At 53.6% G+C, this 16,441-nt stretch overlaps 1 protein-coding gene across 1 annotated transcript; it reads left to right on the top strand.

Annotated features, from left to right (window-relative positions):
* The first annotated feature begins 8,072 nt into the window (after positions 1–8,072).
* Positions 8,073–16,230, top strand: Rab11b (RAB11B, member RAS oncogene family). The gene is made up of 5 exons (XM_004644875.2): positions 8,073–8,186; positions 14,250–14,445; positions 14,913–15,106; positions 15,322–15,402; positions 15,616–16,230. Exons 1-5 carry the CDS (start codon positions 8,147–8,149, stop codon positions 15,759–15,761), a joined length of 657 nt encoding a protein of 218 aa, XP_004644932.1. The 5' UTR covers positions 8,073–8,146; the 3' UTR covers positions 15,762–16,230.
* The last annotated feature ends 211 nt before the right edge of the window (positions 16,231–16,441 follow it).

The raw sequence follows: 16,441 nt of genomic DNA, 5'->3' as shown, positions 1-16,441 counted from the left end.
TTGCTATCATGAAAACTTTTTCTGAGTTCAATTGTTTGGAAACATTTAATTTTCTGAATATTGCTTAATCTTAATTTTTGTTCTAAAATTTATACTGTATCTTTGACTTACAATTTATTTAAAAGACATTGTATGATATCTTCTCCTAGTATTAGAAACTTTAAAAAGTATAGGGCTGGTGAGATGGCTCAGTGGTCTAAAGCACCTACTTAGAACAGGCTTAGCAGAACACAGGGACCTCGGTTCAATCCCCCAGCACCACATGCCAGCCAGCCCCACCCCCTGGTGGGCTGAGCTGGCCACACACATATAAATAAATAAAAATTTGAAAAAAAAAAAAGTATATTTCCACTTTCTGTTGACTTTAAAAAAAAACCCAGAGGTTTGTACCTATGTTGTTTATTTATTATTTCTTGCCTATATCTTGTAATATGAGAAACTACTTTAGCAGTAACAATACACAATGTACTAACCATTATTACTCTCCTAAAATCTTGTTTTGAGATTTTGTAAAATAAATAAATAAATAAATATTAAAATGAAAAAAAAATAAAAACAGAAAATTAGAAAAGCAGAGAATTCGAGAGGAGGAGTGAGAAGAATGAAGGAAGAGGATGTTAGAAAAGAAATGCTCAGGGCTGGCCAAATACCTCAGCAGATTAAAGCACCTGCACACAGGCGCAGGGGCCAGAGTTCGATCCCCAGGGCACCCTAAGACTGGCAACTGACGCTGGGCTGGGCGTGGTGGCACGCACCTGCAATCCAGCTCTTGGGAGCCTCTAAACAGGCAGATCACTACGTGTCCAATCTAGTGTTGTAACCCAAAAATCAAAAACTGGACTCATAAAGCAAGAAAGTGCTTTATTTAGCTGAGCTCAGCGGTGGCACATACTCTCCTCTCCAAGTAGGTGCACCTTTAGTCTAGTTTTTAAAGGGAAAAACCACAAGAGTAGGGGGAGGAGGGAGGATTTTACAAAGCTTATTTTGAGTCAGTTATGACTGAGGGTTAACTTTTTGTTCCCATAGACGAGGTCACATTTTGTAAACCCTACAGGAACATGTTTTACTTGGCTTAGGCATTGTTTTTGTCTCGGTACTTAGAAGGACATCTGATGACCATTTTACCCACTTTCAGGCATTCTGTTTGTTCTCGTAGGAAGGACAGTTTAACTCATTCTGCAGAATGTTGAGGAACATTTTCTTACTTGCACAAACAGTCACATTCTTCAGGGAAGGCATGGGGGGGGGCGGTTACAAAACAAATCAAGGTTTTACAAAACGGAAGTCACAAAGCTTGTTACAAGATGGAGTTTAAGTTGTCAGCTTGTACCAAATAGTCCTTGTTAATAAAGTTACAGTGGAAACATACAGAGTTACAAAATTGGAATCAATTGCATGTTATAACACTAGTAGTGAGACCCTGCGCACCCTGTAGACCCAAAGTAAAAATTTGAGAGCAGGCCTGTTCACGTGAATTGAAAGGGGTCAGGATTTTATATAGCTCAGTAGAATAAGCGCTGTGCAAAAGAAAAAAAAAAAAAAAAAGAAAGAAATGTTTGCAGGAGGAGGAAAAAAGAAAAAGAAGAGAAGAAAAATGTAAGAGGAAAGAGGCAAATAAACAAAAGACAACCCTTGAAACAGAAATTGGGATTAAGCTTCTTAAGAAACTAGAAAAGGAAGAAGAACCAAACATAGAAAAACCAAAAGGAAGGGGCCGGGGAGATGGCTCAGTGGAATAAGTGCTTCCCTGGCAAGCGCAAGGGCCTGAGTTCAATCCTCGATTCCACAAAAAAAAAAAAAAAAAAAAGGAAAAAAGCAAGAAAGTCAGCAGTGGAGATGGAAACAGGAAATGTGGGTCCCCTGTACCTGCCTGAGAGCCAGGCCCTCAGGGAGCCCGGCAGGGGCGGCAGCGAGAAGTCACACGATGACAATGATGAAGAGCCAAAGGACGTGGAGGAGAGAAGAATACAAGGACTTGAGATGCCAGGACACCACTCAGATAGTGGCAGAGGCACAGAGGTCCCTCTGAGTTGGACAGGATTCCTAGAGAGAATGAAGATGAGCAGAGGTGGAGAGAAGAGTCACCCAAGGCAGGGGGATTAAGGGGAGCCCCGAAGGGGGTGTTGCTCTGCAGACAGGACACAGCTTGAGCAGGGAGCCGCAGGAGGCCCCCAGCAGGAAGGGAGTGCCCAGGACACAGGGCCCTGTACTCTTGTTGTCTGCACCCCAAGGGGTACTGCTTCTGCAGCCTCACAAGCACTGTTTCCAAATAAATTTTCCAAATAAATTTTCTTTAAAAAAAAAAAAAAAGAAAAGAAAAGAAAGAAAGAAAGAATAAAGCAAAGGGGCAGGGGACATAGCTCAACGCAGCAGCCTGAGAAGCGGTTGGGATACAGCTCAAGGGTGGAGCCCTGGCCCAGTGTCCCCTGGGTTTCATCCTAGCATCAAAGGAACAGAAAGGGGAAATATTAAAAACAATCACCTCTCCTTAAAAAAAATACATTTTTAAAAATAGAAACAACAGCCAGGTGTGGTGGCGCACACCTGTAATCCCAGCACTCAGGAGGCTGAGGCAGGAGGATCGTTGGGCGTTTGAGAACAGCCCGAGCTGCATAGCGAGATCCCGTGTCAAAACGACAAAAATCAAATTAAGATTAAAATATGAATGATCACCTCTATCACTAAGGACCAACTTCCCACACTTTGAGAAGTGCCTTGTATCAGACACCAAGTGTCACTGCTGTGTCTAGAGTCCCCCGAAGCCTCCCACAGTCATGGGGCGGCTTCTAGAGTTTGTGCCTGATTCACGGTCCAAGGCTGGAATTATGGTTTAGCGCTGCAGCTGGCTGGGGGCAGGGAGCCCGCGTACAGTGCTGGGGAGAGAGGGACGGAGGGAGGGCGGCCTGCTCCTGCGGCTCCTCCCTTTTTGCTCTTGCTGCTTTTGCTGTTTTCCGCCGCCATGAACTGCTGCCCTCTGCCATGTGTCACCCTGCCTGGGAGCCAGTTGAGTATGGACTGAAAGCTCCACAAACTGGGAGCCAAATAATATTTTCCTTCCTTAATTCTGAGTGACGGTTTTTGTTTTGTTTTTTGTTTTTGTTTTTGCCTCAGTAACAAGAGTAAAGTAACCAAGAAGCCAAGTCTTGAGGACATGTATTTGGGGAAACAACATCTGCTTGTATGCTGAGCCCAGAGTCTCCTCCAAACCTGATGCCAAAGGTCCCCAGGGAGGAAGGGGGCTCTTGGAGCTAAAGGAAACCACTGTCATTTTCCCATCCCATGAGCTTCTCTGGGACTCTGGCTAAGTCAGCCAGGGAATTCAACTTCTTTTTAAAATCTGTCAGGGCTGGCGAGATAGCTCAGCATGCTAAGCGCCTGCTGAGGCAAGCATAGGGCCCAGGATTCGATCCCTGGCAGCACATGCTGAGCCGGCCACTGAGATGGGGCTGGTGGCGCATGCCTGTAATCCCAGTGCTGGGAAGGCTGAAAACAGGAGCATCTCTTTGAGAATCCAAGCTGTGTAGTGAGATCCTGTACCACATACATTAATAAATAATAAAATCTATCATCTATCAATCTTCAGTACTGGGGACTGAACCCACACAGATACATTACAACCCAGCCCTTTTTATCTTTTTTTTTTTTTTTTTTAATTTAGCATAGGGTCTACAGGGCCTCACTACATAGATCAGACTTGTAGTGATTCTCTTGTTTTCAGCCTCCTAAACACTGGGATTACAGGCATGTACCACCACACCCAGTCTCAATCCCCAGCTCAATGTGCTGCCGGGAGCAGGGCCAGCATGGCATACTGGGTGATTGAACCCTGGCCGCTTCCCTTCTCTTATCTTTTTATTTTGAGACCAGGCTTCACTAATTTTCTAGGTTGCCCGGGCTAGGCTTGAACTTGTGATCCTCCTGCCTCTGCCTTCCAAGGTGCTGGGATCAAAGGTGTGACCACCACACCAAAACACTGAGACAGCTTGAAATTGTTGAAGCTACTTCTGGAGAAAACACAGTAGACTCCTTATAATAAGCTTTTTTTTTTTTTTTTTTTTTTTTTTTTTTTTGTATTTAGGACAAGGTATACAGGGTGTACAGGGTCTCACTATATAGATCAGACTCGTAGTGATCCTCCAGTGACCAGTCTCCCAAGAGCTGGGATTACAGGCATGCACCGCCATGCCCAGTCTCAATCACCAGCTCAGCATGCCCTGGGAGCAGGGCTGGAACCGCAGGCCAGGGGATCAGACTTCCAGCCCCTGCGTCTGCCTAAGCAGGCACTATAATAAGCTTCTTTTGTGGGGAGGTGTGGGTTTTTGTTTTTTAGGAACTACTCTCACTAGGCAGCCCACCCTGGCCTCAGTCTTGCAGCAGTCCTGCCTCAGCCTTCCAAGTTAGAATGACAGGTGTGCACCACCACACCCAGCTAAACTTGTGCTTTGTAAGAATGTAGCAGAAGGGGGCTGGAGAGATGGCTCAGTGGTCTAAAGCACCTACTTAGAACAAGCTTGGCAAGGCATCAGGGACCGCGGTTCAATCCCCCAGCACCACATGCCAGTCAGCCGCGCCCCCTGGTGGGCTGAGCTGGCCACACACACACACACACACACACCACTCTCTCTCTCTCTCTCTCTCTCTCAAAAAAAAAAAAAAAAAAAAAAAAAAAAGAATGTAGCAGAAAATAAAACCCCTAGTCAATATACTTCAATTTCTGTTAGTTGCTCATGTAACAGTTCCTGTTACTTTTGTTTCTCAGAAATGGCTCGTGTGACTCATGAGGCATAGCTGGCCACTGTGACTCATATTGTAAGAATCAATCAAATCACCTGTAACCCCAGCACTTGGGAGGCTGAGGCATGAGGAACGTTGTGAGCTCAAGACCAGCCTGGGCTACAAGCGAGCTCAAGGCCAGCCTGAACTGCACAGCCAAAAGAGAACCAATGAAAGATAGCCGAGGACTTTCTGTAACCCCCCATTTGTATAGGGACCCTATACAAATGCTAGCCCACCATCATTGAGGGCCTGATATTACAGGAATGATCCCAGTCAGTGCCTGTTGATGCAAAATAATTCCGCGTCCCAATCCTGGGTGTTTCTGGATTTTTCAGTGTTTCTGCCTGCCCTGGCCGGAATATGCTCTAAAATGACGATAAAGGTACCACACAGGAAGTGCATAACACAGTGCCAAATGGCTCATCTCCATATGAAGGGCCTTGCACTGGGTTTTTCTTTTCTTTTTTTTAAAAATGTATTTAGTACAGGGTCTCACTACACAGATCAGACTAGTAGTGATCCTTCCTGTCTTCAGTCTCTCCTGAGCTGGGATTACAAGTGTGACCCACCAGGCCCAGACTCGGTCGCTGCTGGCTCAGTGTGACCCCGGAGCAGGGCCGGGGCAGCATGCGGGACCAGGGATTGAACCCTGGTCTGCGCTTGCCGAAGTAGGTGCTTAGTCCGTTAGCTATCTTGCTAGATCTCATTATTATTTTTCATGGTTTGTTCTTTTGAGACAAGGTCTTCCTATGAGGTTCAGGCTGGCCTTATCCTTGCAGGGATCATCCTGCCTCAGCCTCCCAAGTGCTGGGATTACAGGAATGGGCCAATATGCCTGGCAAGATAGTCTCTTTTCCAATTACCTGGGCTCTCACTGTGTTTCCCAAGCTGGCCTCAAACTCCCAGGCTCAAGGGATGATCCGTCAGTCACCTGCCATGGTGCCCTGAAGCTCCATCATACATTTATGGAACCACCGTCCTGGGCTGGGTGTGGTCCACTGTTGGCCAAAGCACGTGTGTGTGCCTGTGACTGCATTGTTATTAGTGTGAGCCGTGGTGGAGTGAGGTGGGCATCAACTGAGACAGGAGCAAATTCATGGTGAAGAGAATTTTGAGGGTTTTTTCCCTTTTTGGGTGGAGATGGGATGTGGGATCCTGGGGTCTGAACCAGAGCTTCTGGCCTCACATTATGATTTAGTTACACTCCTGGGCCCTGGGTCAGTTTTTTTAAGGATGGCCTTCCACAGGAACGATGAGGAAAACCGGGGATGGTGGTGGGTGCCTGCAGTTCCACACTTGAGAGGCGAAAGCAGGATGGCTGCAAGTCTGAGGCCAGCCTGGGCTACACAGTGAGCTCCAGGCCAGGCTGGAATGCATAGAGACTCCTGGCTATAAAGTAGGCAGGAAGGGGGATGGTTATCAGGGGTGAGGAGGGGATAAAGATGGGAATATCCAAGGCTTCAAGGCCACTGCCCAGGAGTTTGCTGGCAGAGGTCCTTGCTGGGCAGCCCGAGGTCTTAGGGTGTTCCTAAACTCAGCCTGCTGAGCCCCTCCCTGGCAGCCCTTACAGTGTCCTGGCCAGGCAGACTCTTTGAAGCCTTCTCTCACTTGCTACTTTCTCAGCCTGAATACTCTTCCCCTCATTTCCTCCGCCCGGTAATGGTCTGAGCATGGTCTCCAAGCACGGTGGTGCAGGGTGGTACTCAGCACTCTGGAAGGTGGAAGGCTGAGGCCGTAGAAAGACTACAGATGGGATTTCAGACCAGGGAAGACCATGGCTCAAAATACAAAATGAAAAAGAAGCGCTGGGCATGTAGCTCAGTGCAAAGGCTGTGAGTTCTATCTTAAGTATCAAGGACAAGAAGAGCAGAAGGTGATCGGCTGTGATGCTCCCTGCCACCTGGTATCATGAAGCGAAAAGGCTCTGGCCAGAACTCATGCTCTTGCATTTCCCAACCTACAGAGCCGCGGGCAAAATCAACTGTAATTCTTGCTGTTCCCAAGGAATTTGTTTTACCAACCACCCCACCCCCCCCCCCCCCCCCCCCTGCCTGACTGTAGACCACTCTTGTTACAGGACTCAGTGAGAAGCTTCTTCCTCCAGGGGGCTTTATTTATGGTTGACCCCTTGCTGCTTTTTTTTTTTTTGCAAAACTGGGGATTGAACTGAGGCCCTTGCGCTTGCCAGGCAAACACTTATTCTACTGAGCCATCTCCCTCACCCCGACCTCTTGCTTCTTGACTGACTCACCTGTCCTCAGACCACCAGCTCTATGAGGCTGGATCAGGGATGCCACGGAAGTGTTGAGCCGGGGTACACAGCCATGGCCAAGAGAGACCATCCCTGCCTTCCTCAAACCGTTACTCTGTTGATGAGCCAGGAATTAAACTGATCACTGGATCAAGAAAGCGATGCTGCTTTGTAGTTAGAGACATTGCAAGGCATACTGAAAATTTGCCACGAGTGCTGATTTTACATACTCAAGGATAGCCATTGGAAGGGACAGATAGGTTAATTTGTTTAGCTGCGGCCCATTTAAATATATAAAATAAGTACCTGCTTTAATGTCAGAAGCTACAAAACCTATTGGAGAGCAGTTATTTTGAGCTGTTATCTTTCTTTTCTTTTTTTTTTTTTTTTGCCACGCTAGGGATGAAATCCAGGGCCTTACACGCTAAGCAAGCGTTTAACCACTTGCTACACCAGCAATCCCCGAATATTTGTTAAAATGTGGACTGTTGAGTCAGTATGTGTTCACTCAGGTGGGTTTTGTCCCTGCTAGCATAAATAGAGGCATAAAACAGTAACTCAGAATACTGATACAAACTGCAACAGAGAACACAGCCAGTCCTTCCCGAGAAGAGGCCTCCGGAAATGATCATTTTGGGGCTGGGGGGGCGAGGCCAGAGCGGCGCAGAACGACCTATGACATCATCGGGACGTTAATCAGTGTAACATCACCTGGACGCAGCCCCTTTTCCCTTTTGGACAGGTCCTCTGGTAGTAGGCGAGGGACAGAATCAAGTCTCTTATTGGCTGCATATTCCGTCAATCTGCTTCATTCTTCCAGTCTTCCGCCCCACCTTCCTAAATATGCCTCTGATAGGTTATGGTGGCTGTCAGTTCAGAAAGGTCCGCATTCCTTCCGCCTTTCTCCAGGAGACCGAGGGCGAGGAGGGCGGATCCCAGGAGACACCCACCCCCGGAGCTCTATTTGTGCCTCTGATTGGTTGGATTGAGTGCCGGTTGGTACTCCTTCTGCTGCTGATTGGGTAACAGAGCGCCGTTCTGCGAAGCGCCGGCTCCGCCCCCGTCGGGTGTTTGTGGTGGGGCTGCGGAGTCGCCGATCCCGCCGGAAGCGCCAGGACAATGGGGACCCGGGACGACGAGTATGACTACCTATTCAAAGGTGCGCCCAGTAGGGCATGGACGGGGATGGGCACGGCGGCGAGGCGATGGACAGGCAGGCGGAGGTCATGCTCTGGGCCGCTAGGCCCAAGCTGGAGCCTGCCTGTGGCTTAGGCCCGCCGGATCGGGCAGCTCGACGGCGGGGACAGGCCAGGCACTGTCAGTTCGCTCAGAGCACGGGGCTGTGAAAAGCAGGCGGCCCAGAGAAGCCTCAAGACCCGGGATGCGCCGAGGCGGGGCCGGGACCCAGAGGGGGTGGGGCCCGTGGCTGTGGGAGAGGCCGTTAGAGGAGGGGCCTGCGGATGGGGCGGGACCGTGCCAGGATTTGGCGGGCTGGGCTGAAAGCTCGACTCGGGATGGGGGCGGGGCCTTTAGGGGAGGGGCCTAGTTGCTATGGGCGGGGCAAGAGGTGGGTTGGGCCCGGACGGTAGTGGGCAGTCCTGATTGGAGGGGCATGTGGGGCGGGCCCTCTGGGGGCGGGGCGGACAATGGGGACAGGACCGCGAATGTGTGTTCCTGGGCAACTTCAGATTGTAGTGCTTGCTGATCCGGGATTAGGTGAAGCGGTGCCTGTGCATGCAGCACCAGTTGGTGTGTTCACTCTTCGTAGCCCTGACCCAGAACCTGCACTTTTCCAAGCACTTTATATTCAGCCTCTCTGTGGTACAGACTGGGAAATGTTCACAGGATAGCATTGAACACTGGCCAGCGCTGGGCTTTACCACTGAGGAAGCGAGTTGGGGGGGTTCACGTCCTGGAACTGGGTCTTGGATTCATCACACTTCCTTCTTTTCTTTTTTTTTTTGGGGGGGGGTGAGAACCGGGGATTGAACTCAGGACCTTGAGCTTGCCAGGCAAGCGCTTATTGTACTGAGCTATCTCCCCAGCCCCCACACTTCCTTCTTCAGCTCATGGTTCCTGCCCGCTCAGGCCCCGGCCATCCTGCTGGACTGTGACCCTCACCTGAGGGACCAGAGGCTCGAGTGACATGCATGTGGCTCAGACATGTCTGGCACCCATGGCCTGGTGAGGCTCGCTCCAGGGGTCCATACATGCTCAGGCATCCCAGCTTCTTGGCTTCTGTGTCTCAGCCCCACGGAGGCCTTGGCCCGGTCCTCTGGGGACAGGGGGCTCCGACACCGTCCTGCTGTAGCAGGTGCCCGGCCTCACAGCCCCACTGAGGTAGCTGTTTCCGTGTCCTGGCAGGGCCTGGCGTGTGGCACTGCCAGCGTATGGAACCTTTCCCCCTTCTCACATTCCAGTTTCTGTGGTCATCCCCTCCTTATTATTCTCAGCCTTCTGCTGTTATAAATAACCACTCCGAGCTTTCGCTGTGTCTTCTCTGTGCCCTTTGTGTTACTTTCCTGATGCACATTCCCAGAAGTACAGTTACTAGGTCAGGGGCAGCAGAGCAGAATGTGGTTCCCAGGACTCGCCTCGGAGCCTGCTTCCTGGAAACACACCGCAGGCCTCCTTTGCAGGGCTCGCTAGCTGCTCTGCTGACCTTCACCGGCTGCTTGGGAGCAAACATGTGACCCACAGGGCCAGCGCTTCTTAAGGTGATTGTCGCAGGTCACTGCTTCACCACTTACCTGTCATTCAGGGCCCACCTCTGTTCTCTTCCAGTGTGTGTCTGAAGGTCCACTCAGATTTCCAGTCCACTGAGTAGGAAGAGAAAGGGCTCTCTGACTCTGGAAAGTTAAAAATGAAGGGAGGGAGGGCCCCAGTGGGCAGGCAGGGCAACTCTGCCACATTACTTGCTCTAATGGAGGGGCGTATATCCAGAAAAGTGAATGTGCCCCACTGGTCAATGCCTTCCTTATGTTTTGATTTTTGAGACAGGGTCTCACTATATAGTTCAGGCTGGCCTGGAACTTACTGTGTGGCCCTGATTCGTGTGGGAAGTGGCTGCAGTGCCCTTTGGGTCAGGTCCACACTGCCTGAGGAGGAGGAGAGAAGTGCTGGTCTCCAAGAAATGGGCCAGAGCTCTGTGCCCTCCCGCCTGGACAAAGCCCTCCCTAGGCCTGCTGGACTCAAACTTGCAGCGATCCTCCTGCCTCAGCCTCCCGAATGCTGGGATGACAGCTCTGCACCACTGGCCCTGGCCCAGAGCCCCATAGTATGTTCATCCTTCTCCAGCCAGGGCAATGGCCTGGGCCCAGAATGGCTTCCACCGCACAATGGCACTGGCAGTGTTGACAAGCACCAGCTCAGCACTGTGTGGCTCTCTGGCCCTGCCACCTGTGGGGAGCCCCCTAGGAGCCCCGTATCCTGTGCCCTGCCCTGGGCTTCGGTCATCCTCCCCATCTGAGCCCCTGGCATGGAGGGACCACAGCTGGTGCCTGGGGCCTGGCTGCCTGTCCTGCCCCCTCGCTTCTTTTGGCAGCCACATCACACACCAGCTCCCTTGACCTCAGTAGCCAAGGCCAGTGGGTCCCGAGAGTGGCCCGCCACGTGCTCTTGTTTTCCTCCTCAAACATTCCTCTTCTCCCAAGAGTGGAGCTGTTTATTGCACCTAATTATAGATCCTCACATGTATCCTGCCGACCAGGGGCCATCTTCTCAGCCTGCTGATTGGTCCCCAGGTTATCCCGACTTTTCCTCTGATGGCTATTGGGCTATAGGGCCCACAGTGGGAGCGCTTGTGTCCCCAGGGACCGCTGAGGCTCTCCCAGAGCTCCTCGCCAGTCAGTGCCCACCTGGCCCTCAAGGGCTTGGCTCGAATGGGAAGCGGCTGCAGTGCCCTTTGGGTCGTGTCCACACTGCCCGAGGAGGAGAGAGAAGTGCTGCTCTCCAAGGAATGGGCCAGAGCTCTGTGCCCTCCCGCCTGGACAAGCCCTCCCCAGGCCTGCTGCTTAGGGACCCAAACATAGCATCTGGGACCCTGCAGGTACCCCGGCTCCAGATGCCCATGTCCAGAGAAGAGCGGAGCCTTCCTACAGCACAACCCCCTTCACAGAGCATTCATGCCTCCTCTGAGAAGTTCCAGTGCTGTTTTTGCCACCTGGGCCTGCCTTCTCTGTGAGCCAAATGGTCTGCCCAGGGTGCCTACTTCCCGGCTATTGAAGCAACCGACTGGCTTCTCTGCAAATGCCGGAGGCTGTGTCCTCAAGGGCCCTTTATTTCCCCAAGACAGCAGATGGCTTGTGCTCCTGACAATGCTGTTGTCATGCCCAGCCTGGCATAGGCCCACCCAGCCACTGGCCAGCCGGTCACTTCTCTCCATCAGGTGCCCAGTGCCAGGGAGCGCCGAGGCGACTGGCCTTCCTGTGGCTCACCTGGGCAGGGGCTGCTTGCCTCCCCTGGTCCTCTGATCCCTCTAGTGGCAGTGGGCTGGGGACCTGGCCGCTCTGGGTCTGGTGCAGTGAAAATGCTGAGGCTCTTTGTGGGTCCCATGGTGGTGGCCCCTAGAACTGGACAAGCTGAGGCCTAACATGGCTGTTAGGTGGAGATTGTCAGCCAGGATGGCTCAGGGCTGCTGGGACTCCAAAACCGTACAAGTGAAGCAAGGCGGGGGAGAAAGTGGGGTCATGGGGGATGCCCAGCATGGCCTGAGCCCCCCACTCTATTCTTTGTTGTTTGAGATGGGGTCTTACCGTGTAGCTCAGACTGGCCTTGAACTCATTATATAGCCAGGCTGGCCTCAAACTCACTGCAACCCTCCTCCTCAGCCTCCAAGTGCTGCCATTCCGGCTTCCCATTCCATTCTGAAGGACAGGAAAACCGAGGGCAAAGCTGCCTGGCCCTGGCTGGGCTCTGTGGCCACTGGTGTTCCCAGTCAGCCCAGCCTGGCCCACAGGTCCTGGGCCCAGTTCTTGGTTGGGAGACCTCGGCCGTGGCTGCAGCCCACATCAGGTTCCATCTTTCCACATCATTCTCTGAACTTGGCGCCCACAGTCATTAGAGGGGTGCTGGACTTGTCAAATGTCTCACGGGCCAAGCCAGGTGATATGGGCAGAGTGCAGAGGCCTTCACTGAGGAGGCTAACAGGGTGTGCTGGAGTTTGCAGCATGACCCAGGTGGGGGGTGTTGGAGAGGAGTGTGTGCCTCCAGATTCCTGGCAGGGGTCACTGGGGCCCCAGTGCCCTCCATAAGGCAGAACCAAGAGGCCTGGGCCACAGGCTAGGGGCTCAGGGGGGACAACAGCAGGGAGGATGCAAGCTGGGAGGGATAGAACTGGGCTTTTGTCCACAAGGTCTGCTTTCACTTTCTACCTGGATTGCTTCCCAGGCAGCCAGTCCTGGCTGTGTCACGCTTGGTGACATAGTTGGGTGGGGAGGCAGGCCTGCACTGACCAACGGGCTCCATGTCCCTGCTCACTGTGCACCCTGAGCTCGTGCCCCATGGGAACCTCAGTTTCCTCGTCTATACAGTGGACTGTGTGAGTCCCGTGTGAGCTGACGCATGGTGGACACTGTTATGCACGCTGACTTCTTTTGCTCTTAACTATTGTTGGGTCTAAAGCAGCAGCCTAGAGGGGTTCTGGGTTGGATTCTGGGGGGCTGCCCGGTCTGGCTGTCTCCACCTGTAGCCCAAGGATGTTGACTGATCCAGCATTTTCCAAGTGTGCGTGGATGTCAGAAAAAGTGGCCCCAAGAAGCTCTGCCAGCCCCTGTGGAATTAGCTCACTGGGGGCCAGGGAGATGGCTCAGTGGAATAAATGCTTCCCTGGCAAGTACAAGGGTCTGAGTTCAATCCCTGGTTCTGAAAAAAAAAAAAAAAAAAAAAAAAAGGTAGCAGAATTAGCTCACTAGACAGACATTTGGGGCTCACCGTGCATTGAGCTCTGCCACTCAGGGCCTGAGGATGCTGCAGGGAACAAGATGCTGAGGCAGAAGCATCACCAATTCCAGCCCAGCCCAGACAGCTTAGACCCTGTCTCAAAACAAGACCCTGTCTCAAAACAAAAACTAGAATGGCTGCATCCCCAGCTCTGTGCAAAGGCCACGGTTCAGTCCTGTTCTGGGAGGACTGGGCCAGAGGAGGGCAGAGGGGGTCGGCGGCAGGCAGTATGGAGCACCTGGGGTCCTGTGAGGGGACTTGAGCTTTCACACTGAGGAGATGGGAGCCTGGGAGGGCCCAGGCGGGACAGGGCCTGCCTTCCCTGTCCCCTGTCGCCCTCTTGGGGCTAGGAGGAGAACAGGCTTTGAGGGAAGAGCAGGCCTGGGGCAGGCCCAGGCTGCGCTGCAACCAGGGTGTAGCCTTCCCAGGAGTGGGGGAGAAACGGCTACAGTCATCCCACTGCTGGCTCGTTTCTTTTGTTGTGTTCTGTGGTACTGGGTCTCGAAGCTAGGTCCTCAACCATGCCAGGCAAGCACCTTACCCCTGAGCTAGACCCGTAACCCTCAAAAGTAAAAATTAAAAAATATCAAAACAACTGGGGCTGTAGCTCAGTGTTTCCTGGGTTCAATCCACAGCACCATTAAAAACAAAATCAGACCACCTTCTGGATTGCATCCAGGGGGTGCATTCCTGTTCCTCATGGAAAGGTCATTGCAGGGCTGAATGCCGGTGGAAACATGAGTGGGCGGTCGCTTCAAACACCAGCACAGACCGTCACAAGCAGTAATGCTGTGGGACTTTGACCCTTCCCACGCTCCATACAAAGCCACAACAATCATGATGACAGCTGCTCACCCATGTCCCTATCTGTGTGCTATATGCTGGGTGGGTCCTGACCCCATACACAGCCAATGCTTGCCTTCCTGTCCCCATGTGTGGAAATGGTGACCCAGAGGTTAGGTGACTTGCCCGGGCCCCCAGCTATACAGTTTGCTCTGGCTGCCTATCCCCTGCTCGGGGTTGGCAATCTGAAGCCACCCTGTCTGCAGGGTTGCCTGGCATGTCCCTCTGTTCCGGCTGGGACAGCCCTTCTTGGAGGACCAAAGCCAGGCAGCAGTGCTGTCCCATCCACGCCGGCTGCATCTGCACCAGTCACTATGGTGCCTGCAGGTGCACAGAGGTCATGGTGTCTGTTTGTCACGGAGTCAGCGGGGTGTCTGTGGGGGATGGGGGGCCATGTGGGGCCTCACACAGTCTCGCCTGGCCTTCCTCCCACCCCAAGTGGTGCTCATCGGGGATTCCGGTGTGGGCAAGAGCAACCTGCTGTCTCGCTTCACCCGCAACGAGTTCAACCTGGAGAGTAAGAGCACCATCGGCGTGGAGTTCGCCACCCGCAGCATCCAGGTGGATGGCAAGACCATCAAGGCGCAGATCTGGGACACAGCTGGCCAGGAGCGCTACCGCGCCATCACCTCCGCGTGCGTGTCAGGCCAGGGTGCGGGGCCTGCTGGGATGTGTAGGAGTTGGGTGGGAGTGCTCCTGAGACCAGGCAGTGGTACCTGGAGGGGCGCTCTTGCTAGCACCCCAGGGGGCCTCCAGAGTTGTGGGACCCCTCAGGCACAACAGCACCCAGCTGAGGCTACACCCCAGCTCTTGGGTCCTTACTTGTGCTGGGAGAGATCCTGATTCAAAGAAACAATGTACCTCAGTTCAAAGGCCCTGGGGTCAATGCCCATTTCTGCAAAAAACATACACCACCACAAAGGGTGCTTCTCTCTGAGCCCCTCCCAGCCTCCAGCTGTTCCCCAAACTCAGTTCTTCTGTCCACCATCCTGCAGTACCTCTCCAGGTCCTTGTCCCCTGGGCGGGTGGGATTCTGTGCATCGTGGGCCAGCGCAGCTTGTATGGGGCTGAAGGACCCCTCATACTGCACTGTGGCCCACAGGTACTACCGCGGGGCCGTGGGCGCGCTGCTGGTCTATGACATTGCCAAGCATCTGACCTATGAGAATGTGGAGCGCTGGCTGAAAGAGCTACGGGATCATGCAGACAGCAACATCGTCATCATGCTGGTGGGCAACAAGAGCGACCTGCGCCACCTGCGGGCCGTGCCCACCGACGAGGCCCGCGCCTTCGCAGGTGAGGGGTGTGTGGCAGGGAGTGTCCATGCTGGGCGCTCAGAGGGCCTAGAGAAGCAGCGGGAGGCAAGTGGGCCCTGTAGTGCCGGGGACGTGGCCACGGTGCCCGCTTCCCGCCTAAGGAGTGCACCTTTGGTCCTGTGGCTCAGCACTTGCCCTCCATGCCTGGGGTTGGGGAGAGCGAGAGGCAGATCCCAGGTGTGGCCTCTGTTGCAGAAAAGAACAACCTGTCCTTCATTGAGACCTCAGCCTTGGATTCCACCAACGTAGAGGAAGCCTTCAAGAACATCCTCACAGGTGAGCGCGGGGAGGGCCGGGGCCTCACTTGGTAAACCCGGACTAGCACCGGGGCTGGGGGCATCAAGACTAGGTCCTGGCTGGGCCTCCCAGGCCCCATAGCTCCTTGTGTACCTCAAAAGAGTCCCTGCAGCTGCACAGGCCAGGCCGGAGCGCCCCATGCCTGGCCGCGTGGGACTCAAGCAGCCACTCACTCCTGCTCCTCCGCCACAGAAATCTACCGCATCGTGTCACAGAAGCAGATCGCCGACCGCGCGGCCCATGACGAGTCCCCTGGCAACAACGTGGTGGACATCAGCGTGCCCCCCACGACCGACGGACAGAAACCCAACAAGCTGCAGTGCTGCCAGAACCTGTGACGGCCCACGGCCCGCGCGTGCACGTCCCTCCTCGCCTGCGCCCCACGGCCCTCCCGGCTCAGCGCCCGAGCGCCCGCTCCCGACGCCGGGAAGGGCGGAGCCCTCGTCCGAGCGCCAGCGTCCTGGTCCCGGCGGACTCTAGGGGCCCTCGGCGGCCCGGCCCGCGACGCACGCGCACCGCCCTCACCCGCTGCAGGCTGCGGGGAGAAGATCCCGCCCGCCCGCCCCGCACGCAGCGCCCCCGTCTTGTCGCCCCATCTGGTCAGGAACCTGTTTGCAAGTGAAGCAATATCTCCGTGTTTTGTATATACAACCGCTCTTGTAGCCTTTGGTTTTTGTTATTGTAGAGAAACACAGATTCTTTATACACTTTGTAAGATTTACGCCAAACCCCAGCTCTCGATCTCTTATTCTCCCTGTGGCCCCGCACTGTTGCCCGTGACTAAAGTGTATCAGCCGACTTCCTGGACGGAACCTGCGCGCCTCTGTCTTCTTTCTCTCCGACCCTCTTCCGTGTCCCCCAACCCCACTAGGTCAGCCCTGGGGATCTGCTGGTTCCATCGCCTGGCCTGCTGAGGTCCTAGGGTACAGACACTGGGTCCCCAGGTTGCAGGGAGGGTCGCCTGAGCCCAGCCTGGGGGAAGGGATTTGAGCACCTGGGCCTAAGCCCTGAGTGCCTG

This window comes from Octodon degus, unplaced genomic scaffold, assembly GCF_000260255.1.
Source record: "Octodon degus isolate 3935 unplaced genomic scaffold, OctDeg1.0 scaffold00214, whole genome shotgun sequence".
Lineage (NCBI taxonomy): Eukaryota > Metazoa > Chordata > Mammalia > Rodentia > Octodontidae > Octodon > Octodon degus.
The sequence above is the reverse complement of the archived record's forward strand: the minus strand, read 5'-3'. Positions and strand labels throughout refer to the sequence as shown.

Excerpts from the sequence above, each read along its gene's own strand:
- Rab11b (XM_004644875.2), top strand. The coding sequence starts at position 8,147 with ATGGGGACCCGGGACGACGAGTATGACTACCTATTCAAAG. Across the intron at positions 8,187-14,249 it reads GTATGACTACCTATTCAAAG|TGGTGCTCATCGGGGATTCC; the intron begins GTGCGCCCAGTA and ends TCCCACCCCAAG. Across the intron at positions 14,446-14,912 it reads TACCGCGCCATCACCTCCGC|GTACTACCGCGGGGCCGTGG; the intron begins GTGCGTGTCAGG and ends TGTGGCCCACAG.